Genomic DNA, 27181 nt, shown 5'->3' with positions numbered 1-27181 from the left:
GAAAAGGGAAAAAGAGAAATAGAAACCAGTCACGTGCGCGCGCCACCCTCCATGAGCGCCTTGCTGAAGTCATTTCCCTACGTGTCGCAGCACGTGGTAAGTGCTCGCCCTCTCTTCCCTCTCTATTGAAGTGATTTTCTGGATTTAGGGCAAAATTCGGATCTTGAGGGAAACTGAGTTGCTGTGTCCTATCTCATGGGCAATTGGCCACGTTTTTGCTTGGGAATGAAACTTTAGGATGTTATGAAGCCGTAGGATTCGACGGATCATGATTTCGTGTTATGGTTTGCCCGGACCGAGCAATTCAAATCTGGTGCGCAGACTTACTGCGCGAACAGTGGACTTTGAGGGCTATTTTCTTTAGTTTCTGGTTGTCGGTTGAGGTTGATCCTGTTGAGACTTTTGTAGTACGTTAAATAATCTTCGTTTTGACTACAATATTGCATCAATCGGACTTCGTTTGATCGAGTTGAGGAAGTTTTTGCAATTAGGGCTAGAAAATCCGAGTTTTGGAGAATTTGATGTCGCAGGGCCTGATTTTGGTGTTGGTTAGCCATGATTATTGTACGAAATATACTTAAGGATGTTATGGAGCTAATGCTTTTGATGGTTTGTGAATTGGATTTACAGTTTGTCCAAACGAAATTTCTGAAGTTCGGCATGCAAGCTGTCCAAGTGCACGACCGGTAGTTCTTTGGCCCCTAGGTGTCCGATTGTCGGCGTTTATACGTCATTTAAGCAAGTTTTTCACATGCGTAGTATTTTACAAGCTTTTAATGTTATTTTTCAACTAATTTTTAGGATTTCAAGCTTTGCGGTTCAATGACTACTTTAGGTTGGTTTGCGACTTTTTAAGGTGAGTTGTACTATATCTTCTAAGAATTTATAAAACTCATGCTTTAAAGATGAGCACGTGTACTTTGGTGTGATTTTCTTGACAAGGTGATGTAAGGTGACGTTTGGAGCATTATTTTTGCATAAACGGGATTGAGCTATTACTACCATTTGATTATTTGATATGGCTTGTTGAAGATTATCTTGCTGAAATACTGTTGAGAAATATGTTTCTGAAAAAAGGCTATGTATTTGGTTTTTAGCCTTCTGTTTGTGAAACTGGATTGTTGTGGTTTTTCTGGATTTTGGTATTGGGTTTCAATACTCATGTCCCTATGATTAGAACCCACCGAGGTGGGGGTAGTATGCATACTGTCAGGACGTCATTAAGCCAAACCACCGGCTAAAATGGGTGGTAGACCTAACCAAGAGGGGTAAATTTGGTCGCCTTGCCATGGCGTTAAACGTGGCCATAGTTGATGATGAGTATGAGATTATTCGATGGATGGACCATCGAAAGTTAGTTTAATGAGATTAATCAATGGTTTAAGCCATTGATAGTTTGTTGTTATTATGATTTGCTATTTGACTTACTTTGATGATTGCATAGTGATTTCTCGATCCGCTTAGAAGATATTGTACTTCTCACCGAGCTATGGTTGCTCACTCCGTTATCTCTTTTGCTTTTCGGGTTCTTCGGCGAGCCCCAAGTAGGATCGAGCGTCCGTTAGTCGTAGGACTTTTGGGATAGTGGGGATATATTTTTGGATAAGCTGTATATAGTTGGTGAGTTCAAGCAAAATGGAAAGCTATGTATGTTTGTCTTTCCATTTTGGGAGATGAGCTCTGAATTTTTGTGAACATGTGACCTGTTTATCATATATATATGGAGGTATATATTTTGGATATCGGGTTTTTGTTCTTACTTTAAGGCTGCGTCCTTTGGGTAAAGAAGGACGGCCGTGTCATGTCCTTTTTCTTGGAGAATTGGGATGTGACATTTTGTTGGTATCAGAGCATAAGCTATGATTTTTGGGTATAGATATGGGACGTTGTGAGATTGTGTGATAGATGTTAACGCGTTATCTTTTTAGATACTAAGGTTATGTTCTATGGGTGGTTTCAGGTAGTTATGAGCTCCGACTCGGATCCACCACTTGTTTTTCTTGTCAGAGATAGGGGCAAGAGGGCTTTTGACTTCGATCCTAGAGATGTGCCTCAAGGCTCTAGAGGCGGGCCTTCGACAAGACGTCAAGATGATATGAGAGCAGACTCACAAGAAACAAGAGAGCAAAGCCAACAGCCAAGGGTCCACAATAATGTATCCGGAGTCATTGAACCTAGCAATGATCGAGTTTATACCTTTGCTCAATTCGGAAAGGCGAAGCCACCAATTTATGATGGGAAAACCGATCCTCTTATGGCGTAACGTTGGATTAGGAAGATCGAAGGAATCTTTAAAGTTGAAGAAGTCCCCGAGGATAAAAAGGTTAACTTTGCAACCCAATACTTGGAGGGTGAAGCCGAGTATTGGTGGGAGGGATTAAAGACCACTCTTGGAGATGAGGACGCGACCATTTATTGGAGGGACTTCAAGGCGGCTTTCAACGCTCAATTCTTTCCGAAGTCTTTTCAATCGAAGATGAAAAGTGATTTTCTACAAATATCACAAGGCGAGTCTACCGTTTTGGAATATGCGGGTCGTTTCAACCAAATGAGCAGATTTGCCGGGAGTTTTGTGGCCGATGAGAAGGACAAAGCGGAGCACTTTCAAAGGGGACTACGACCCGAGATTCGTTTTGAACTCGCATCCCTCCTACCGACAACTTATGAGGACGTGCTGGAACGAGCGATCGGGATTGAGCAAGAGATCTTGGAGAGCGGCATTGCGGGTGCTCCTCAACATAAGAGGCACAAGGTTAGAAATTTTCAAGAAAGTCGTATAAGTGAGGGTAACAAGCAAAGGGGCTTTAGTAGGACCGAGAAGGCAAAGAGTCGAGCTATTCTTGAGCCTTGCACTACTTGTGGGAAACTTCATGGTGGTCAATGTTATTGGAGGACCGGAGTTTGCTTTTTATGTGGAAAGGCGGGACATATACGACAAAATTGTCCTATGCAAAGGAAGGCTCCAACGGATAACAGATCCTGTTTTGTATGTGGGTGACCCGGACACCTAGCACGCACTTGCCCTATGCGGAAAAATGCACCTCCGGTTGATAGACCACGGGAGAATCAACAAAGGCAAAGGACAACTGGGAAGGTCTTTGCGATGACAGAGGAAGATGCAGCGGCGTCTAATGCGGTTGTGGCAGGTGATGTTTCTATTGCCTCACGATATGCTTAAGCCTTATTTGATCCTGGTGCGACACATTCTTTTGTTTCCATGAAATTCGCTAAGAAACTTGATGTGCCACCTATGTCGCTTGATGGTGATTTGCGTGTGGATACTCCCACTGGGGATTTTTTGATTGCTGATCGTGTATATAAGAGATGTATGCTCCGGATTGATGATGTCGAGATGCCTATGGATCTTGTAGAATTAAATATACAAGATTTCGATGTCATTCTAGGAATGGATTGGTTATCAACTTATCATGCTACGCTTGATTGTTATGCCAAAAAAGTTGTTTTTCGACCTCCAAATCAAGCTGAATTCTTTTTCTCGGGAAGTTGTAAGGTTAACTTTCCAAGGTTGATTTCAGTTTTGCAAGCAAGAAAGCTTTTGAAGAAGGGTTGTCATGGTTATTTGGCTTATGTGAGAGACACAAATAAGGATGTGGTAAAGCTGGAAAATGTTCCCATTGTTCGAGATTTTCCGGATGTATTTCCCGAAGACTTGCCTGGTTTGCCTCTTGATAGAGAGATCGAATTTTCCATTGATCCGATGTCCGGCACCACACCGATTTCTAAGGCACCATATCGAATGGCACCGGCTGAATTAAGAGAGTTGAAAACACAGCTGCAAGAACTCTTGGATAAGGGATTCATCCGGCCTAGTGTTTCACCTTGGGGAGCTCTCGTATTGTTCGTGAAAAAGAAAGACGGTAGTATGAGGCTATGCATAGACTACCGTGAGCTTAATAAGGTAACGATAAAAAATAAATATCCTTTACCTCGGATTGACGATTTATTTGATCAATTACAGGGAGGTCAAGTATTTTCTAAGATTGACCTCCGCTCCGGATATTATCGCTTGAAGATTAAAGCAGATGAGGTGCCTAAAACCGCTTTCGGGACGAGGTATGGCCATTATGAATTTCTTGTCATGCCTTTTGGATTAACGAACGCACCCGCTGCTTTCATGGACTTGGTGAACAAGGTGTTCGGGCAATATCTTGATCGATTTATTGTGGTATTCATTGATGACATTCCGGTGTATTCAAGGAATCCAGGAGAACACGAGAAACATTTGAGGATCGTTTTGCGGACTTTGCGTGACAAGAAACCGTATGCAAAATTCAGTAAGTGTGCGTTTTGGCTTGATCACATTGAATTTTTGGGCCATGTAATCTCAAAGGATGGTATTTCAGTTGACCCGAAGAAAGTTGAAGCGATTGTTCGGTGGAGACGCCCCACCAATGTTACCGAAGTCAGAAGTTTTCTCGGCTTAGCCGGCTACTATAGGCGATTTGTGGAGGGATTTTCTAGGATTTCCGATCCACTTACTCGCTTAACCCGGAAGGGAGTTAAATTCGATTGGACAAATCAATGTGAGCACGGTTTTCAAGAACTAAAGAGACGATTGGTGTCGGCTCCAGTATTAACCTTACCTTCGGGTATTGGTGGTTATATTGTCTATTGTGATGCATCTAAAGAAGGTTTAGGTTGTGTTCTTATGCGGGACGAGAAAGTTATAGCCTATGCCTCTAGACAATTGAAGCCACATGAGAAGAATTATCCGACTCATGATTTAGAGTTAGCAGCGATCGTATTTGCCTTGAAAATATGGCGTCACTATTTGTATGGTGAAAAATGTGAAGTTTTTACGGATCACAAGAGCTTGAAGTACATCTTTACTCGTAAAGAGTTGAATATGAGGCAAAGGAGGTGGTTAGAACTTTTGAAAGATTATGACTTGTCCATCAATTACCATCCGGGTAAGGCTAATGTAGTAGTTGATGCCTTGAGTCGTAAATCTTCTAGAAATATGGCGGTATTACTTACTTCTCAGAAGCCTATTCTTGAGGACATGCGAAAGTTGGACTTAGAGGTGTTGATACATCATCTTGGCGCCCGGTTAGCTAATCTTGGGGTACAACCCACATTGATAGATAAAGTCAAAGTGAAACAGAAGGATGATCCTCGGTTGAAAAAGATTAAAGAAGGTGTCGAAGCCGGAAGGCAAGAGGACTTCAGTATTCATGCCGATGAGTCATTGAGATTTCGTGGTCGACTCAGTGTCCCCGATGAGTCAGAATTGAAAAAGGAGATATTGCGGGAAGCCCACAGCACCAGATTTTCTATTCATCCAGGGAGCACTAAGATGTATAGAGATTTGAGAGAAAACTTCCGGTGGGTCAACATGAAGAAAGATATTGTCAAATTTGTCGACCAGTGTCTTGTTTGCCAAAGGGTAAAGATTGAACATCAAAAACCAGGTGGACAGCTACACCCACTTGAGATACCTAAATGGAAGTGGGAGCATATTACCATGGATTTTATCGTCGGTTTACCGAGGACACCAAGCGGTAAGAATGCTATATGGGTGATTGTCGATCGGTTGACTAAGTCTGCTCACTTCTTGTCATATAGATTCGGTCTCTCACTTGAAGACATGGCGAAACGATACGTTAATGAGATAGTGAAGCTTCATGGGGTTCCAGTGAGCATTGTTTCTGACAGGGATCCACGATTCGTGTCCAACTTTTGGAAGAGTCTTCAAAGAGCGTTGGGTACTAGACTCAACTTCAGTACAGCATTTCATCCACAAACAGACGGCCGGTCAGAGAGAACCATTCAGACTTTAGAGGATATGTTGAGAGCATGTGCTATTGATTTTGGCGGCTCTTGGGACGAGCACCTCCATTTGGCGGAATTCTCTTATAATAACAGCTACCATTCCAGCATCAAGATGGCTCCTTTTGAAGCTTTATATGGTCGAAAGTGCGGGACACCGGTTTGTTGGGACAATGTAGGTGAGAAAAGGCTAATTGGTCCCGAGTTTATACAACAATCAGAAGAGAAAGTCGGACTTGTTCGAGAGCGTTTGAGGACAGCACAAAGCCGCCAGAAAAGTTATGCGGACCTCAAACGACGTAAGTTAGAATTCAATGTGGGCGATCATGTATTTCTGAAGGTCTCTCCTATGCGGGGCGTTATGAGATTTGGCACGCGTGGCAAGCTGAGTCCTAGATATGTGGGACCGTTTTTGATATTGGAGAGGATTGGCGAGGTTGCTTATAGATTGGCATTGCCGCCGGTGTTATCCGGAGTGCATGACGTGTTTCATGTATCTTTATTGCGAAAATATGTGCCAAGTCCCGATCATATATTAGATTATACTCTTTTGAGGTTAAGGGAAGACTTAACTTATAAAGAGCAGCCTTTACGCATCGTGGATAGGAAGGATCAAGTATTACGGCGTCGTACAATCCCTTATGTGAAGATTCAATGGCAAAACCACACCGAGAGGGAGGCCACTTGGGAGCTTGAGGAGGAAGCGAGACGCAAATATCCTCACTTATTTGATGAATATGGTACGTCTAAATTTCGAGGACGAAATTTTTTTTTTAGGAGGGTAGAATGTAATATTTGAGTTTTTTTGACTAGGTCAAAACAAGTGGTAGGACCCACTGGTAAAATAAAAAATAAAAAAAAATAAGAGAGCAGATGGTTTCTCCAAAAAGAGGCATCGGGAGTCTTCCATCTATAAAGAGAAGAGAGAAAGAAAACAGAAAGGGGAAAAGGGAGAGAAAGAAGAGAAGAAAAAAGGAGAAAGGAGAAAAGGGAAAAAGAGAAATAGAAACCAGTCACGTGCGCGCGCCACCCTCCACGAGCGCCTTGCTGAAGTCATTTCCCTACGTGTCGCAGCACGTGGTAAGCGCTCGCCCTCTCTTCCCTCTCTATTGAAGTGATTTTCTGGATTTAGGGCAAAATTCGGATCTTGAGGGAAACTGAGTTGCTGTGTCCTATCTCATGGGCGATTGGCCACATTTTTGCTTGGGAATGAAACTTTAGGATGTTATGAAGCCGTAGGATTCGACGGATCATGATTTCGTGTTATGGTTTGCCCGGACCGAGCAATTCAAATCTGGTGCGCAGACTTACTGCGCGAACAGTGGACTTTGAGGGCTATTTTCTTTAGTTTCTGGTTGTCAGTTGAGGTTGACCCTGTTGAGACTTTTGTAGTACGTTAAATAATCTTCGTTTTGACTACAATATTGCATCAATCGGACTTCGTTTGATCGAGTTGAGGAAGTTTTTGCAATTAGGGCTGGAAAATCCGAGTTTTGGAGAATTTGATGTCGCAGGGCCTGATTTTGGTGTTGGTTAGCCATGATTATTGTACGAAATATACTTAAGGATGTTATGGAGCTAATGCTTTTGATGGTTTGTGAATTAGATTTACGGTTTGTCCAAACGAAATTTCTGAAGTTCGGCGTGCAAGCTGTCCAAGTGCACGACCGGTAGTTCTTTGGCCCCTAGGTGTCCGATTGTTGGCGTTTATACGTCATTTAAGCAAGTTTTTCACATGCGTAGTATTTTACAAGCTTTCAATGTTATTTTTCAACTAATTTTTAGGATTTCAAGCTTTACGGTTCAATGACTACTTTAGGTTGGTTTGCGACTTTTTAAGGTGAGTTGTACTCTATCTTCTAAGAATTTATAAAACTCATGCTTTAAAGATGAGCACGTGTACTTTGGTGTGATTTTCTTGACAAGGTGATGTAAGGTGACGTTTGGAGCATTATTTTTGCATAAACGGGATCGAGCTATTACTACCATTTGATTATTTGATATGGCTTGTTGAAGATTATCTTGCTGAAATACTGTTGAGAAATATGTTTATGAAAAAAGGCTATGTATTTGATTTTTAGCCTTCTATTTGTGAAACTGGATTGTTGTGGTTTTTCCGGATTTTGGTATTGGGTTTCAATACTCATGTCCCTATGATTAGAACCCACCGAGGTGGGGGTAGTATGCATACTGTCGGGACGTCATTAAGCCAAACCACCGGCTAAAATGGGTGGTAGACTTAACCAAGAGGGGTAAACTTGGTCGCCTTGCCATGGCGTTAAACGTGGCCATAGTTGATGATGAGTATGAGATTATTCGATGGATGGACCATCGAAAGTTAGTTTAATGAGATTAATCAATGGTTTAAGCCATTGATAGTTTGTTGTTATTATGATTTGATATTTGACTTACTTTGATGATTGCATAGTGATTTCTCGATCCGCTTAGAAGATATTGTACTTCTCACTGAGCCGTGGTTGCTCACTCCGTTATCTCTTTTGCTTTTCGGGTTCTTCGGCGAGCCGCAAGTAGGATCGAGCGTTCGTTAGTCGTAGGACTTTTGGGATAGTGGGGATATATTTTTGGATAAGCTGTATATAGTTGGTGAGTTCAAGCAAAATGGAAAGCTATGTATGTTTGTCTTTCCATTTTGGGAGATGAGCTCTAAATTTTTGTGAACATGTGACCTGTTTATCATATATATGTGGAGGTATATATTTTGGATATCAGGTTTTTGTTCTTACTTTGAGGCTGCGTCCTTTGGGTAAAGAAGGACGGCCGTGTCATGTCCTTTTTCTTGGAGAATCGGGATGTGACATCTGCTACAACACGCCGCCCGCTAGACGCACGCCCAGACCCCCACTTCGACCCACAATGCCAAGAAGGAGGAGGATGAAGCTTGGAGGTCGTGGACGACACTTCTCGAGCTCGTCGTCGCTTTAGATTCCAGGCAAGTAACAATCTAATCTCCACTACTAGGTTGCCTAAATTGTAGCTCTTCGGGTACGAGTGTGGGTGGTCTTGAAGATGGGTTTGCCGAGGTGGTTCCTGGCTTGCATGGAAGAGGAATTGCACCTAGTAAATTGATTTGCTGTTCGGGTAAGCTCTTGTAAGTCTTGAGTAACCCGAGTTTGACGTCAGATTGTTGAGTCTATCATTGGATTTTTCGTGAATTGAAGCGCACTAAGTGGTGGGTATCCCGGCTATGAAGCGGTAGTGGCGAAGGTTAAGTTTTAATAGAGGCGGGCTGGTTCCTCTTGATTAAGCTAACTTTGTGTGATTTGGCCGTGGACAGGAATGGAAATCAGATTGCTTGGTTGACGTCTTTACTTCGTCGAGATGTAGATTAAAGCCCTAAACAGTGCTTTGGCCATGAATATTGGAAATCAGGAACGACCGTGGAAAATGCCACGATGTGACTCGTTACTTGAATAGTTAAAAAAAAAAAAACCGAACATCCGCTTTCGCCTTTGCCCAAAACTCTGGTCCTGTCAACGACCGTTCAAACAGTCCAACCCACAGCTATAAACTATTTGGCTCTACCCCTAGTACGCCCACCAATATAGTTCTCTCGTACATCCAGACTCGGGAATTTTTTTTTTTTTTTGCTGAATATTCTCTACCAAAATCAATTGCAGAACTCCCTCCATGCGATTGAAGCCCTTTAACTACAACTCCAAAATTACGTGGTGGACAGCGCAAGAACATTAAGGCTCTGCATGATAACACTTCTCTGTTCCAGAAGTCATTCCGGCAAGAAGTGAATTTTTCAGCTTCTGCTTTTTAGCAAAAGTAGTTTTTTCTATTTCTACTTCATAAGTTGATTTCTGATAGAGAAATGCGTTTGATAACCGAAACAAATTTTTACTTCAGCCGTGGCGGCGGGCCGCGGGCGGCGATTAGCGACGGCGGCGGCGGCGCGGCGGGCGGCGATTGGCGACCGGCGGCGGCGGCGGGGCGGCGGGCGGCGGGGCGGGCGGGCGGCGGGCGGCGGCGGCGGCGGCAGCCGGCGGCGGCGGCGGCGGCGGCGGCGGCGGCGGCGGCGGCCGGCGCGCGGCGGCGGCGGCCGGCGGCGGCCGGCGGCGGCGGCGGCGGGCGGGCGCGGCCGGCGGCGGCGGCGGCGGCGGCCGGCGACCGGCGGCGGCGGCGGCGGCGGCGGCCGGCGACCGGCGGCGGCGGCGGCCGGCGACCGGCGGCGGCGGCGGCCGGCGACCGGCGGCGGCGGCGGCGGCCGGCGACCGGCGGCGGCGGCGCGGCCGGCGACCGGCGGCGGCGGCGGCGGCGGCCGGCGACCGGCGGCGGCGGCGGCGGCGGCGGCGGCGACCGGCGGCGGCGGCGGCGGCGGCCGGCGACCGGCGGCGGCGGCGGCGGCGGCCGGCGAGGCGAGCGCGCGGCCGCCGGCAGCGTGATGAAAGAAGTCATTCTAAGGTGGAGAAGTAAAAAAAAATTGCTTTTCAAAATTGGCCAAAAATCTTGCCGGAAGTTAAAAATCTTGCCGGAAGTCAATTTTTTTTCCAAACGGATTTCCCTGCGAGATTAACTTCTAGCAGAGAAATCCAAAAAAAGAAGTGTTATCATGCAGCACCTAAGTCTCCTGCTGAGCTTACAGCTCACTCCTGCTTGTTGAACTTTTTTTTTTAGATATTCAAATACCGGCGGCGCAAGATGAAAGGGGTGATGGGACACGCCATTGGTGCTAGTGCACTGCAGTAGTTTTGCAGTTTAAATCCTCCCTATGTACTTTGTCCACGTTAACGGATCGTATGGAACCCTTAATGTAATTATCTCGACAACTTGTCGTATCATCTCACTGATTGAATGCTATATACGTGCGCTTGCTACTGGTTATGAACCCTATAATTACGGCGTACTCTTTGAGCATCGTGCCTGCAGCATATTTTTCATGCGCTTGCTTTATGGGGGTCCCTTGCATGCGCCCATTATTATTACTAATATAAGATTAAAAATAGACGTTGGATATGAGTCGCTACATAACTTGGTATTCAAGCTTAGGTTAAATGGAGTAATAAGATGCACTAGTGGTTGAAGTATTTGGTAGTCACGAATGCGTTAAAACTTACAAGTGCATATGGTTGTGTTTTAGGTCCCAAAAGCGTGGTTTTAGGCGAACATGGTCATGAGGTGGGTTATTATGGTTGGATAGCCCTCATAACACATAGGGATATTGAACTACTAGATTATGCTAACTAGTGGCTCAGACGAGGTTGACATAGCTTGATTCATTGATCTCTGACTTGATATGCTGGGCGAATGTTTGTGGCGATGTTAAATTGGTTAGATCAGTTGAACTGATAGTTTCGCATTTGCTTGATAGGTGGCATCGTCCTCATAGTAATAACACTTGTAATTGTGGAATACTACATTTATGTTGCACCGACACGATACGCGATATGATATGACACAACATGACATATCGACACGTGATTTCTCAAAAAATAGATAATTTTGATGCGTTGGAACACGTTGTATATCCGTTGTATATTAAATGTGTATATTTTTATATATACATGATCAATTATTATGTATATATAAAAATATCAGCGGTGTGTTTCTTTTTTTATTTATTAAGGATTCAAAATTAGATTTTTTTTGTGCTTAAAATTGACCCTTTGCGTGTCAAGATGGCGTGTCGGGATGCTGGACTCGCGTATTGCTGGCGTGTCCGGAGTGCTAATCATATGTTGGTCACATGTGAGAGAGCGTCAGATTGTCGGAGAGTGTCTGACACGACATGACACGATACGGAAGTCTCCAAAGAGTGTTCATGTAACATAGCACTACATATCATGACATATAGCAAAACATTGATATGGAATATAGTCAGGATCTTATATATCATGAACTTGGATTGAATAAGGTTCGTGGAAATGTGCTTTGCGCTCAGACATATACACCCCATGGAGTTTATAGGAATACCTTGTTGCGTGACTAGATGGCCTGCTGTGTGACTAGGCCGGTTTCTGAGGCGGTACGAGACAACATCGAAATTGTATAACCGATATGATCGAGCTACAATAGAGATGATTAATACTCACTATATGTGTATATGGTCATGGTCATAATGCATAGCATGGCGTATTGTTGTGCTACGAATTGTAGTATATTACTAGGTGATATTTGAGTTTTTGATTGCATGGAATCCTGATGCTTACCTGACCTACCGTGCTTGTTATATCATAGGATAAATTAGATATTGATTTAGAGATTCACTTGCACGGTCATCCCAGACCCTAAAATTTTAGTGATAACTTTATTGTAAACTGGAATTATTGGAGTTTAATGGTTAATATGATATAGTTGCTTTTGGATTATGGAATCACTTCATTGCGATTGTTATTGCAAACTTGGGATAAAGGAAATGACACTTGGAAATTATAGGCTTAAGTATGTATTGTTTGTATTGTCGTATTGATGATTGTAGATATCGATTCTTATCTAAAGGCCCTAAATGCGAACATCGCATTATTATTCATAGGTTCGCAAGAAAGTGAACGAAGATAAGAAGTTTAGGCTTGAACATGTGGTTATACTTTAAGGTTTAATGATTTGCTTTGGACGAAGGGTGAATTTGATTACATGATTTTTATTCTGAAATTGTTAGCGACCAAGCAAGAGATAAACAGATTGAATTTAGGCAAATGGTCTTGAAGTGGGTGGTCGCTTGTGGTATTAGAAAGTTCAATTTAAGATCAGGATTGTTGTGAAAGTGAGTGGTCCACGAAGATTAGTGAGGACAATCATGCATTGCACGAGTTGCTTGCCTTTAAAATTGCTGAATTTTTGAAATGTATATGCATGAGCATATCATTCATGTTTAGTCGGACTTGATAAATTGTCAGCTCAGTATGGAACAGGTTGTATGAAATGCCTACAAACCGTACTAAGACATGGTATAAGATATGTCGAACGAAACTTTCTTAGTAAGTGTCCGACTTGGGAACGAACCAGGTAAAAGCTAGTAGACTTGTAACGACTTGGTCCGACAAGGGCGAGAAGTGGCGCAAGGGCAGAATGGCCTGAGCAAGGAGCGGCTTCCGGCAGGCTTTTAAGATAGCAATGAGGGCAGGAATGAACCAAGTTATGCATTGAAAAATAGGTATAAGTGTTGTTTTAAGTCTGACTCATTTTTGAAAGCTGCACTGTTTTAAAGTTGGAATAGTTCTCAAAATGTGAAATGTTTTAAAACTAAATTGTTTCAAATGTTTGAAATGGTCTCTAAGTTTGAACTCAAGCAGTTTGTTACAACATAGCATTGCATTACATTTCGAATGACGGATGATGAATAAAAGGAGTGTAATTGAAGCGATGGATGAGTGAAATGAGATGCCATGGATAAGAAAATGCCTAATGAGCCTCATGGGAAGTTGGTGAAAAGTCTGGGAATGCCTCCATTGCATTGGGAGACGATCATGTCTGTGTAAGGGATATTTGTGGAATTGTTAAAGACTGTAACCAACATAATCACGGGCATGGCATATAGTGTAGCATCATGAATAGCAAGAATAGTGCAAATCTTGAGTGGTGACGAATAATCTACCCAGATATATATTGGATTTTGACGTGATAATCGAAATGGATTGGCTTAGTGAACAATGCGTCCACATGGAATGTTATAGGAAGACATCTAGTTTAATCCATCAAATCACTAGAGCTTTAAAATTTTATGGGAACTGCGCAAATCAATTCATACCACTCATACAACATTGGAAGCTTATCGACTCCTTAAGGATGGATGTCGAGGTTATTTGGCATAAGTGCATGATTAGGTTGAAGGAAAATTTAGGTTGGGAGCCTTCATGTGTTATGTGGAGATATTTAGTGTGATAGGGATTGATCTTGGAAGCTATAAGCATGAATTTTTTTAGGATAGAGTAATAGGTTCGATTTTATATACCAAGTTATCAACTTCTACACATTGGATTATGATCTTATTTTAAAGATTTTTTTTAAGGAAATAGAGGACATGATTGTACTCTCCTCAGAGAAGAAGGATAAATGTAAGTTATTGATTTTAGAGTGACAAACACAGGTGATGATTTTCTAAAGGTCTAAATTGATGTGATTGGTGCTTAGTTTAATACAATTGAGGATGAATCATAGATTGGTGATGAGGTGATTAGCATTCAAGGATTGTAGGAATGAATGTGTATTTGTATGTTGGTGGTTTGAGAGATTTATTTTGCCAATCGGCATGAATGTCCTTGTTAATTGAAAGGGTAGATTTTAATGATTTGAATATTGTAAGGAAGATGACCAAGAAAGAGAATAATATGAATCGTAGGCGATAAATATTTGTATGCGATGATCATTTGATGGTTTAGTGATATCAGAATTGAAAATTGACTGATGATCCCTTAGGTTCAGAACTTGAGGAATGTTGGATAGAGATTAGATAAGTTCTTATCTTTGATGATCTGAGAAGTTGTGGTCATTCAATTAGATGCTGATTATTCGAGCGATGATATTGTTATTAAGTATTGTGGATTAAGCATAACCCTTAACTTGTTGATATAAAAGACAATAATCTTTCTAGTCTAAGGTGTTATATCTAATTGGAGATGCTTGTATGAGAAAAACCATCCAGAGATTGGCAATAATGATTTTTGAAGTTATGCTAGCAAGGAGCCTATTTGAGGAATTAATAAGTTCACAAAAAGTATTAAAGGTTTTTGTGTACTAAGAGTTGATTGGCGTGAAGTTTCATAGGCTACATTTCAGTAAGATGATAGGAATCTTGATGAATTCATTGAAATTTGGTGAAAATCCCGATGATGAGGGTTGTCGAGGATTGAAGGTATTACGATCTAATGGACATGGCAGGTTAGATTTTGAGTATGGATAGATGCCATAGGATTTATTTGGCGATAAAAGGATTATTGCAAAAGTACGACAATCTGGGTTTCTCAGAGATGATTTATTAGAGTAGCGCAGCAGAAGCGTAGTGAGGCCATATCCATTTGGTGAGTTATTGTCTTAAGGGACTCGAAAGAAATTTTTGAGATGTTGGATACTGATATGGATAGAACCATTAAAGAATTACAACTGTCAGATCCTATGTCTCACGGGGAAGATGAATGAGGTGGTAGATGCCTTCAGTCGAAGGTCAGCAATGGCAACAAGTATGATGGCTCGAGAATGGATTTATTTGGAGGAAGCCTCATGCTTAGAGTTTAAGTTCAAGGTGAATGTTCGATAATTCATATTACCCAAGAGATCAAGCTAGAAGTTATAGGAAGAATTAAGACACTGCAGCAATAGGATCCTAAGAAAGCATAAGGTATATGCTATGTCCAACATACGGTTGAGTAGCCCCCACACTGCTTAAAATAAAAAGAAAAAGGGGACACTCTCGAACATCGCTAGAGCTTCGGTCAGGTGGTACGGGGAGTGAAGTGGTCCAAAGTCGACCAGGGTTCGATCTCTGGGAACGTTGTTGTAATATATATCAATAAAACATTTTTGGAAAAATATTTCATGCTAGTCATTGATACCCAGTTAGTTAAGAAAATATTTCATGCTAGTCATTGATACCCAGTTAGTTTGACCATAAAAGTAAAGTTTGAAGTATTTGCTTTCTCATAAGGAGTTGAACATGAGACAAACTATTGAAGGAACATGTAACACCCTGAATTTTGAGGATGAAATTTTTTTAAGGAGGAGAGAGTTTGTAGCAGCCTGAATTTCCGCCAATTGGATTAATGAACGGATTATAACTCATCAAGTTCGAATTATTGACAAGTGTGAAATTGAGAGGATTAATATCATCTGGACGCAATGGGTATATGAGTTTAAGAACCTCTTTGGACGAGGTGATTTTGCGGGATTATTGGTGAAATTTATTCGAATTTCATAACACGAAATCTGACTGATACGAGTGTGGGTGGTCTTGAAGATGGGTTTGCCGAGGTGGTTCCTGGCTTGCATGGAAGAGGAATTGCACCTGGTAAATTGATTTGTTGTTCGGGTAAGCTTTTGTAAGTCTTGGGTAACCCGAGTTTGACGTCAGATCGTTGAGTCTATTATTGGATTTTTCGTGAATTGAAGTGCACTAAGTGGTGGGTATTGTTAATTTATGTCTCGAGTTTGATCGTTTACAGAAACCAATCCATTGAATTGTTTGAATTGTTTGGACGAAGAAAGTCAAATTTTTTTCTTTGTTTGACCGATCCTTGATATTGCGTACAGAAGAGAAAATTCTTCTTTGGAAAAGAAGAGAGTCACTAAAAGACAAAAGAAAGAGCGGCCCATGGAGTAAAAGAAAGAAGGATTTCTTTGATTTTATCTATCCCTAACATGTGCCTACAGAAGTTATACAGAAGAAGACGTAAAAGGGGTTATTTCTCTCTGGACGAAAACCGTACATGCACAGAAAGTCCATCAACGAGCCGCTCGAAGAAGAACGTCGCGCATAGAGGGCAGTGAACGTACCAGACATTCTTGAGTTCAGCCGTACGATGTGCTTCAGACACACAGAAGAAGATTTTGTGCTTCGTGAGTTTTATTATATCTAATTAAGTTATTTATTTGTGAACACTTTGGATTTGGGTATAATCTAGGTGCGGGAAACACGAGCGTATTGAGCGATTGTAATTTCAATTCTTCGATTATAGTGGATTGTTCTTGCTGGCTCTCCCGTGGATATAGGTACCGATATTCGGACCGAACCACGTAATCTCCGGTGTCCTTTATTGTTCATCGTTAATTTTTCTGTGCTTTTGCATTGACTTATTTGCAAGATCCTGATTAGTTTCCGCGCGTTAGTATTTCAACAGGTATCTCGGCTATGAAGCGGTAGTGGCGAAGGTTAAGGTTTACTAGTGGCGGGCTGGTTCCTCTTGATTCAGCTAACGTTGTGTAGTTTTGGGGTGGACAGGAGTCGAAATCAGATTGTTTGGTTGATGTCTTTACTTCGTCCAAATGTAGATTAAGGCCCTAGACAGTGCTTTGGCCGTGAATCTTGGAAATCAGAAAGTGAAACTTGAGCAGACTTGGTGTTCTTGCCCTATCCACCATGTAATTATGGAGTTGCAGTTAAAAGGGCTTCAATCGCATTAAGGGAGTTCTGCAATAGATTTTGGTAGAGAATATTCAACCAAAAAAAAAAAAATTCCCGAGCCTGGATGTATGAGAGAACTATATTGGTGGGTGTACTAGGGGTAGAGCCAAATACTGTATAGCTGTAGGTTGGACTATTTGAGCGATCGTTGACAGTAGGGGTGTGCATGGTCCGGGCCGGTCCGATCCCGGCACGGAACCGGGGACCGGACCGTAGTCCCGGTCCCCATATTTTCAGCACCAAGGACCGGACCGGGACCGCCGGTCCCCGGTTCCATGCCGGTCCCGGTCCGGTCTCGGTCCCGCCCAAGAGGGACCGCTAACTATTGAAAATCTAGTCAACTTAATAAATTATGCCATGGTTAAAACATAGCGACTCGCTATGACTTTTATGATCGACGAACTTGACCAAAATGTTCGAATTCAATACCAAATCCAGCCATTACATGATAAAAACATCACCAACCGCACTTAAAAAAGCCCGTAGGGAGAAAAGATGACTAAAAACAAGATGGAAAATAAAACTAAAAAGAGAGTCTTGAGGAAGAAAGTGCGACCGTGCAAAGTTGGGAAAAAAATGGGCAATGGACTTTTATTATTCTGTTTTGTTTTCAATTTTTTTTTGCAATTGTATATATTTATATATAAATAATTATATATTATTGGCGGTCCGGTCGGGGCCGGGCCGATCCGGTCCCAATGCAAGAAACCCGAGGACCGGACCGCCCAGTCACCGGTCCCATTTATTGGGACCGGGGACTGGACCATCCACCTCAAGGACCAGACCAACCTAGCCGGTCCGGGCCGGTCCCGGGTTGGTCCGGGCCGGTCCGGTCCAGTTTGCACACCCCTAATTGACAAGACGAGAGTATTTGGGAAAAAGCGAAAGCGGGTGTTCGATTTTTTTTAACTATTCAAGTAGCGGGTCACATCGCGGCATTTTCCGCGGGTCATGTTCATCTGGTAGCACAATTGATGTTTTATCTGCCGAGCTTATAGCTCACTCCTGCTTGTTGAACTTTGTTTTTATAGATATTCAAATACCGGCGGCTCAACATGAAGGGGGTGATGGGACACGCCGTTGGTGCTAGTGCATCGGCGTAGTCTCGCAGTTTAAATCCCCCCAAATGTACTTTGTCCTCGTTAATGGATTGTATGGAACCATTAATGTGATTATCTTCATAACTTATCATATCCTCTCACTCCTTGAATACTATATGCGTGCTTGTCACGGGTTATGAACCATGTAATTAAGGCCGTACTCTTTAGACGTTGTGTTTGCCGCATATTTTCCATGCACTTGCTTTATGGTGGTCCCCTGCGTGCGCCCATTATTATTACTAATATCAAATTAAAAATAGACGTAGGACATGGGTCGCTACAACACAATATAAGGAGTGTAATAGATACAATTTGGATGGAGCCAATACTGGTAGGGTCGACTATGCTTTTATTGGTAAGAAGAATTAGAGTTTCAATCAATAAGTGATTAATACTGTTGCATCATATGCTTGCTGTGATGGTCGAGATTGGCTGAACATTGTTGCATTTGGGAGTGATGGAACAAGATTGATCTTGGAACGGACCAGCACCTGACTTGACTACATGGGGCTCTACCATGCAGCAAGTAGATTGGGATAAAAATCAGCCATGAAGATGAGTAATTGAAAGTTGCCATCATATGTACAGGTTGAATGTATATCTCGTCAAGTGCCCCTTAACTAGTCGAGTCCCACCTGATTGAAGACATGCAAGAGAAGTAGCAATATATAGATGGAGAGAAGACATGCTCAAATTCAGTCTACAATTAAGCTTTGTAACTCTGAAAATCTTGATTATCTTGGACATTTCGCTGGCACGTCTTCATTTGGCTCTTCTACACGTGGATCCATCCAACAAGTGGCATGTGCCCACATGATGGGAGTTGGAATGAACATTCGCTCATTCCGTCTTTAACCATATGTACAACATATAAATGGCACTCTTTACAACTAGCAGTATCACCTAGAGAGGGTGGACAAATGATTTTAAAGAACTTCATAAACTAATGTAAAATTTAAACTATTAGGTTCATAACTAAGTTAGAGTTTGAATAAAAACAATAATATGATTAAATTCTCGTGTGTGCAGTGGAACATAAGATGCAATAAGTAAGGGCTAAAAGATGGAAGAGTTTGTACACGATGTTTATAGTCGATTGGCTTAGAATAAGTTTATGTCCACTCTTCACGTTGATAGCACACCGATTAGATTTCACTAATAAATTACCCAAAGGTTATAATGGGCGATGATACTCAAGTTGATAGGTCCCACTGTCACACACAATCACTCTAACAAAACCTCTAAAAGACTAATTTATAGCCCAAGAAAGAAAAGTGTAGGATCGAAACTTTCTTCAGACTTTGGGATTTTAGATTCTACATTCACACTTCCCTTTAACATCTCGGTCTTTTTTTATACTCATTAACTTTCAATTTACCTGTTGGACAATCTTTAGAAGATCAATTTCCAATCAACTTGTTGAATAGAATTGTCAAATAAAAATTATGTAGCTATTGAGAAATGAGATTAGAATATTTTATTATTCGGTCACCCATACAACTAAATCTACGTTTTCATAAGTAGAGTTCTTCATTTGGAAATAAATCTTGTCTTTGCTAATCAGCGAAGATCTCTAATATTTGATTCTCGAGACAATCTACATTATTGATAGTTGCCAAAATATGAAATCCAAGCCAGATTACTAGCCGTTATGATATAAATTATTTGCATCTCAAACTAACTTTGGCAAAAAGTACCAAAAAAGTCATAAATCTATTACATTGATACCAATTCTGTCATAAAGCTTTTAATTGAATCAATTTAGTCCTAAATCATTTTGTTTTGGCATCAATTAATTCATCGCGCAATTTTGATCGGAAATCACTAACGTAGAAGCTGGCGGTACCACGTAAGACGGCTCATGCTGACGTGAATAGTTTTTTTTAATAATATTTTCTTAAATAATTGTCTTTCCAATTTTTTTTCTTTTTTTTTCTCTTTTTTCTCTTAAATGTTAGGTTTGATCGGCGAGGGATGGCCAGCCCTAACGAGGGCCGCAACCCTCACCAAGGCATGCAAGGGCCAGCCGACCCTCACCCAAGGGCTAATGAGGGTTGATGGCGATCTCGCTGGCCAAAGCCAAACTTTAAGAGAAAAAAGGGAAAAAAAAAAAAAAAAAAATTAAAAAAAAATTTGGATTAGCGATTTTCGATTAAATATTGACTGGATGGACTGAATTAGTACCGTTACAAAAATGTTTAGGACTAAATTAGTCCAATTGATATATTTAGGACTAAATTCCAATGCAATAGTTTTAGGAATTTTTTGGTACTTTTCCCTCTAAGTCTAAAACTTAGTAACCTCGGTCTTAGTCTGAATATAAATCATTGAGTATGATAACTGAGTATATCAAATGCTTTAAGAATCGATTCGTTCTAGTTTCTTAATATATCCAGGACTTGACTTATGGAAACAACGATGCGGATATATATAAGATAAGTCCACGAAAACACTGTTACGGACTATAGTTGCGTAATTCAACTCATATAGTCGGAAAGCATAACAACATTGATTTGTTCCTCTTTTCTTGAGTATCACATGCGTACAAATAATTACTTGCATTTATTAGATTTAGATATATGTCGCGACCTCGCCTTCGGCCTCTCGCGGAGGGTCCGGCGGGTTTAGAGGTATTGCCATAGGTCAATGGCGTGGACTCTCCCAAGTCCTACCTCGCGTGACATTGGATTTCTTTTTATTGATTAGCAAAATAAAATACTATTAAGAGTCGCCACTAGCCTATTGGAGTCGGCTAGAAACCAATCGAGACACGGGAGGGTTATCTCGATTCCTACGCAATCAGAGCTTCTAGGTTGAGAGACTTGTTTACGCTAACTAGATAATTAACGTCCTTTCGGTACCTAACCGATCGGTATTCCCTAAGGTGACCACACATTCCGCATTTCATTTTAAATTTGTCGGGTATCTAACCAATACTAAATGATCATGCATAATGTTTTTCCGTCATTTCGTGCAATTACCTATTTATCCTTAACATAATAGATAGGAAAAGCGATTAACAGACAATTTTTCAAAAGATAGTGTATGTAAACACTTAATCGTGTAAATATGCCAAATAAAGATTAGGATAAGCACATGCAGATCCAATCTATGACGGTGATATTTAAACAAATAATTTCGACGCGAAGGTCGAATTACAACGATTATCAGACCGGATTGGACATCGGTCTTCAATCAACACCAATCCGAGGCTTGAAAAATCACATTAGGGGTAAAAAGGTCATGTAAATCATTTTTCTAATTTTCTGAAATTTTTCTGATTTTTTGAATTTTATTTATTTATTTTTTGAATTTTATTTATTTTATTATTTTTATTAATATTTTATTAAAGGGAACCGGGTCCGGGTCGGGTTCTCGGATCCGGGCCTGGATCGGGGCCGTCGGACCTGATCAGGCCCGAGAGAAAGAACCCGAACCGGGCCTGTTGATACAAAGGAGTTCAGGCCCACTTTACTTTTATTCTTAAACGAACCGGGCTTCAGCCCTACTTCCGGCCCAGCTCCCTCACGCCCAAAACAGCCACTCCCCTGAACAAGACAGCCCAGCCCAAGAAGCTTCCCTTCTTTTTGCTCAGCCCGCTCGAATAGACCACATAGCCCATGACCAGCTCCTTTCTTGAACAAAATAACCCAGCCCAAATGCATGTCTTTTTTCTTCCACAGCAGCCCACACGAACCAGCCCACTCTCCTTCATTTCATTAGGGCCAGCCCTCCAAGAAGCCCATGACAGCTAACAAAAGAGGAAAAACGTGGAGAGGCCGTGCCACTATTCACCGTCTTCTTCCTCTGGTCCCCTTTTCCGCAACATCCCGACGACGACGACAATAGCTTTTTGCTCACCTCGCCACCGCAACACCGGAAACCGCCGATCGCACCGCCACCGGGACATACCCTTCGGGATTGTTGGAAGCCAACCGACTCTTCCCACTTCCGACGCCCTTCTTTGTGACCTAGACGGCGGCGTAACTCCTTCGACGTCATTAGCCTTCACTTGCCTCGCCATGACCACGCCGGGGTTCGCTCGTCGCGCCGCCGCCCACGAAACCCGCTCGTTGCCGCTAGTAAGTGACACTCGCAGGACCTTTTCGCCGCAAATGTTGAGTCCATCTACGTCGCAGGTTGTTGTTGGTCCAAGCTCGCATTCGCCCGCAACTACGTCAAGTCGCCTAACTATGAAGACCTGCTCGCACTCTGTCTTCACTCACTTTCTCGTCGTCACCGGCCCAAGCTAGTGTGCCATCTCTCATGCTCGTGAGATACCATTGAATGTCGGAGGTGGGAGGATCATCGACACATACCACCGAACCCGTCTAACCTCGCCATAAACCGCAGAGAACTTTCCAAAAGAATGGAGCTCCGAATCGCTACCGTCCCACACCACCTCCTCCTCTTCGAGCGTTTAACCTTTGCCTCGATATCCAACAACGGCACACGTGATGGTCCTTCCCAGGACGAGAACAGCGATGACAAGAAACTCCTCAAAACCGGTTCAACAACCGCCAACATAAAAGAGACCCGATCGCACCTAAACTAAACTCTCAACCAACAATACAGGTGAAAGAGCGTATGAGCAACAACAAGATCGTGGCGGCGCAGCCATGCTACAACTAAATGGGGTGCATCAAACAAGTGAGGACGTGGCTCTTTGTGGGTACGGGACCATCCAGGTTCCCAAGAAAACAATCCATACATTCATTATATGTGGACATGATGCATACATGGACAAGAAAATGCCAATCTTGGCTGGGGCGAGACGCCACAGTGAAGAGCCAAGAAATGAACTTACCCGATTGGCGGATAGGAGAGGAGCGAACTTCACGAAAACTCACGGAGCGTCCTCTTCGTGCTCTCTCTCTTTTTTTTTTCTTCAGTTCTTCCGTCCTCTTTTTTGGGGACCACCGAACCAACAGCCTGCCCATTTCTCCTTCTTTTATCACCTTCTTGACTCCTTCCCCAAGTTTCATTCTCCGGACGAGAGTAAAAACCGACCGATGTGGACGTGGATTGGTGAGAGACCACGTGAGGTGTGCGGTGAAAATGAAAGTAACGTGTGTGTGTGCAGGTGAGTGACGTGAGAGACCAAAGTGAGTGGGCTGAAGAAGAAAAAATAAATGAGAAATGGACTTTGGAGGGAATGTGGGGTGAAGAGAAATAAGAAAGGGAGATGGGCTGAGAAATAAAAGGAAAAGGTGGGCTGAGGAGAAAATGGGCTGCGAGAAATTAAAAAGGAAAAGAAAAGTCTGGGCCCGATTTGGTTGAGAAAGAGTAATGAAGTGGACCATGTGAAATGCGACAGACACGAGCGGGTTTGAGTCAAACTGGCCCGACCCGATATTTTCTTTTTCTTTTTCTTCCTTTTTTTTTATTTTCTCATTTCTTCTTTTTATTTTCTTTTTCTTTTTTTAAATTCGTTATATATATTTATTATTATTTTTACTTTTTCTATTTTGCAATAAGACAAAAATAAATTAGACGATTCTTATTTAACGAACAATAATAATAATAATAATAATATGGGATTGCCAAAATTAGGTGTCAAGAATATATTAAGAATTGTTTTATCGGCTTCAAAATTTATTAGAAAGTTTTCTCACCAGTACTTACTCAATTTGTTATTTTAATCTACCTACATAAAAAAGATTTTATTAATTGTATCTATCTAGTAATGAACTAAATTGCTTGTTTAATTCATCATGATGTTTTCTTCTCTTTTTGTCTTTATAAACTTAGAGCCTCTTTGACATCCTAATTAAGTGCTAAAAATTAATTAGTTTAGCACCTAACAAGATTAAGTTTTTATATCTATAACTACAGATGAGTTAAAAGATTCAATCCAAGACAAAAAAATCACTAAATTAGGGAGGCGAGCAAGGGATTACTTAATTAGAAAAAGTAATCGATGACAGTTAGAATACTGTTATTTATATTGCTAAAAACCTATCAATAATTATCACAATATCATGTATGGTAATAAATTAATAATATTTAGTGATTAATTTCTTGCGAGAATCATTTTTTTTTAGAATAACTTTCCAGCATATGAGATTTGATTTTATATATTGTATTGTCCTCTTTTCCTTGCCATTCCAAACAAAATCAAATCTAATTATTTTCAAGTTCTTCGGCGTCTCTCCTTATCTTGCCAGAATCATTTCTTTTCAGAATAAATTTTCAGCATATGTGATTTGTTTTTGTTAACCAAACACAAATAGAGTCTCTTTATTGAATTGTTTTATACGAAAGTAATTTTGAACACCATTCTTCTAAAACAGTACACACGTGCGGGTCAAGGAGTTGTACTGAGAACCCGGATTCACTGTCGAACCACAGTTTTCTTCCCCAGTTATAAAAGCTCCCCTTCTTCCGCGCCGCAGCCTCTGCACGGCCACCACAGCAGCGACTCACCTTGCCTTTGCTTGGTCACAGCGACGGATCGCCATCTTCTCGTCGTCCTTATGTTTCTCTCTGTCTTTATGGATCTTCTCCGGTCTCTCTCTGCTAAGATTCATCTCCGCCTTAAACCTTGGTTGGATCAATTCTTCTTTTTCAAAGACTCTGTTTTTCCAGATCGTCTAGTTTGAAATATCGTGAAATCAGTTGTGTTGTGTGCTTACATGTCCAAAGAACAGAAAGAAAACAGAGAAAAGAAAAACTTGTGGTTGTCTGCCTTAAATTTGTAATTTTTTTTTTCTTTTGCAAATGCTGCCCTGTATCCAGATTCCTCTGCTGCCTGAGGAGATGTGCGGTGTGCCTGTATTGACGTAGATAGACTCTTTCCTGGTGTTTTTGCGGCTAATTTTAAGGTAAGTTCGGTTGATTGGTATCATTTGCCGAGTGGATCTCCCCTCCAATACCGTCGAAACAGGCGATTGGTTTAGCTAATGTTTGCTCTGTTTCTAATCCCTAGATATGGGGATCTGTCTATGCTTCACTTGGCTTTCACATCTTTGGAGTTGCTTCATCTCCTCCTCAACCAGCCAAGACATGGCCAGTCTGGAAATCCTACCGGATGATGTCATGGCTGATGTTCTCAGCAGGCTACCTGCTGATCAGGTTGTTAATTCGCGGAGTGTGTGTAAAAGATGGTGCTCTTTGGCAGCTACCCCTCATTTTGTTCAGCTGCATCTTGAAAGATCTACTCCAGTAATGTATTTCCTGACCTCTTCGAATGAACTTGGTACATTCACTCTGTCCTCCGTTGACTGGAGCTCTAAGAAGAGGAAGCAGCTGATTAGGGAAATACGATTGCCGATAATTGAATTCCTGCCGTCAAAAAGTTCTCTTCAATTTTCGGGTAGTTGCAATGGGCTCTTCATCTTCAGAAAAAATTGGGTGTCCCCACTTACTTACTACATTTTCAACCCTATCAGAAGAGAGAAAATCACCATTACCCCGGGTTTGATTGTTGGCTTCTTTTTGGACTCGCTCACAAACAAGTACGAGTTGCTTGCATGTGATAATGTTATGGATGACTTCAGATTTTACATAGGTGGTTTAGGGCCAGTTTTCACATGGAGGAAAGTTGGGTGCTTTCCTTATCGTCCTAGAGAAATATTTGCCCCATCTGTTGTAAATGGGTGTCTTCATTGGATGGCGATTGGGAAGCGAGGGGAGAAAGACATATGGCCCCCGTGTACACATTCCATCATGGTCTTTAGCATAGAACATTGCGAATTTCGTTTTCTGCCTCATCCATTTAAGGCGAATGAATAATGTGAAGCTCGTCAAAAGATGCACTTGTTGGCAACCAAGGGCCACCTATATGCATATGGTATGTGTGGCAAACTCTTGGACATATGGGTTTTGGAGGACCCTGCAAATTGGTATTGGGTTAAAAAGTTCAGAATCCATCTTGAACAGTATCCAGTTTATGATCCCATGATGAGCTATCAGGCATATCTTCGCCAATTAAGCCAAATAAAGCTTATCGACATATGGAAGGATGAAGTGCTTTTGGTAGTGCCTGAAAAGGGCTTTTTTCGGTACCACATGCGGCTAAAAGCAGTTACGAAAGCTCAATTTGCACATCTACCTTATATGCCTGAGTTCTGTGATGTGATTGCTATTGAAAGTACGATGAGCCTTACATCATTGAGAGGTTTCTTTGATTTGTTTAAAGTTGTAGAAAAGTATACGTAGACGCATTGACAAGGAAGGGTAGTACTAGTAATTATTTTTAAGAGATGTCTGTCGGTGGGCATTTGGATAAGTTAAAAGGAATTGGGGGTTCAATTATGTCTTTTCTCATTCTCATTTTAACAACAGTTGGATTCATGACAAGATTTTCATTGATGCATTCCAATTGTATAACGATAAAGTCAGATTTGCGTACTGAATTATTACCATTTACTTAATTTTATTTTTTCAAGTATTGCCGACATCAGCAGAAATTCTTTTGTGCATTTCATATGTTTATTCTCCAAATCCATCATCATCGTTAATCGCATAATGATAAAGTCAAACTCGCATACTCAACCGTGAAATTTTTTTTTTATTTAATTTTTCTACGTACATACAATTGACAACCAATTTGTGATTGATCTTGTTCTACCTTTCTTTGGATTTGGTACAATTTCTTATTTTCCCTTTTAACCCTACAAACCTTAATCGTTAATCGCATAATGTCTGGTTTCTAATCCATAGATATGGGGATTTGTATATGTTTCACTCGGCATTCACATCCTTGGAGTCACTTCATCGACTCCTCAACCAGTCAACATATGGCCAGCTTGGAAAGCCTACCGGATAATGTCATGACTAATATTCTCAGCAGGCTACCTGCTGATTAGGTTGTTAATTTGGAGAGTGTTTGTAAAAGATGGTGCTTTTTTACTGCTACCCCTCATTTTGTTCAACTGCATCATGAAATATCTACTCCATTTCAACTTGTCTTTTTTGTAACACATCGATTTTGTTTTCAATCGATTTAGCCATTAGATGAAATATGTGTTCTGCACTCTCCACTCAAATTTGTTAGCCATCTTCATCTTTAAATCCGGAAAGGAAAAGAAATTTTATGTTTATATCTCCGTAACTAAAGAAAATATTGAGAAATCACGTTTAGGAACAAGTGTGCACAATATATTTTTTTGGTGAATTATGTCTAGGTACAATCCAATCCCACAAATATATTTTTTGATTCGACAGTACAAAGAAATGAATAGATGCCAAGTTGGGTAATATAAATGTACGT

General features: G+C 41.5%; 1 protein-coding gene across 1 annotated transcript in view; it reads left to right on the top strand.

Annotated features, from left to right (window-relative positions):
• Positions 1-25984, top strand: part of LOC115742936 (F-box protein At3g07870-like) — an 84529-nt gene extending 58545 nt beyond the window's left edge. The window contains exon 2 of the mRNA XM_048284878.1: positions 24896-25984. Coding sequence (XP_048140835.1) covers positions 24896-25701 — 806 coding nt within the window. The 3' untranslated portion in view covers positions 25702-25984. The remainder of the gene's footprint in view (positions 1-24895) is intronic.
• The last annotated feature ends 1197 nt before the right edge of the window (positions 25985-27181 follow it).

This window comes from Rhodamnia argentea, chromosome 9 (genome assembly GCF_020921035.1).
Source record: "Rhodamnia argentea isolate NSW1041297 chromosome 9, ASM2092103v1, whole genome shotgun sequence".
NCBI classification, from domain to species: Eukaryota; Viridiplantae; Streptophyta; class Magnoliopsida; order Myrtales; family Myrtaceae; genus Rhodamnia; species Rhodamnia argentea.
The sequence above is the reverse complement of the archived record's forward strand: the minus strand, read 5'-3'. Positions and strand labels throughout refer to the sequence as shown.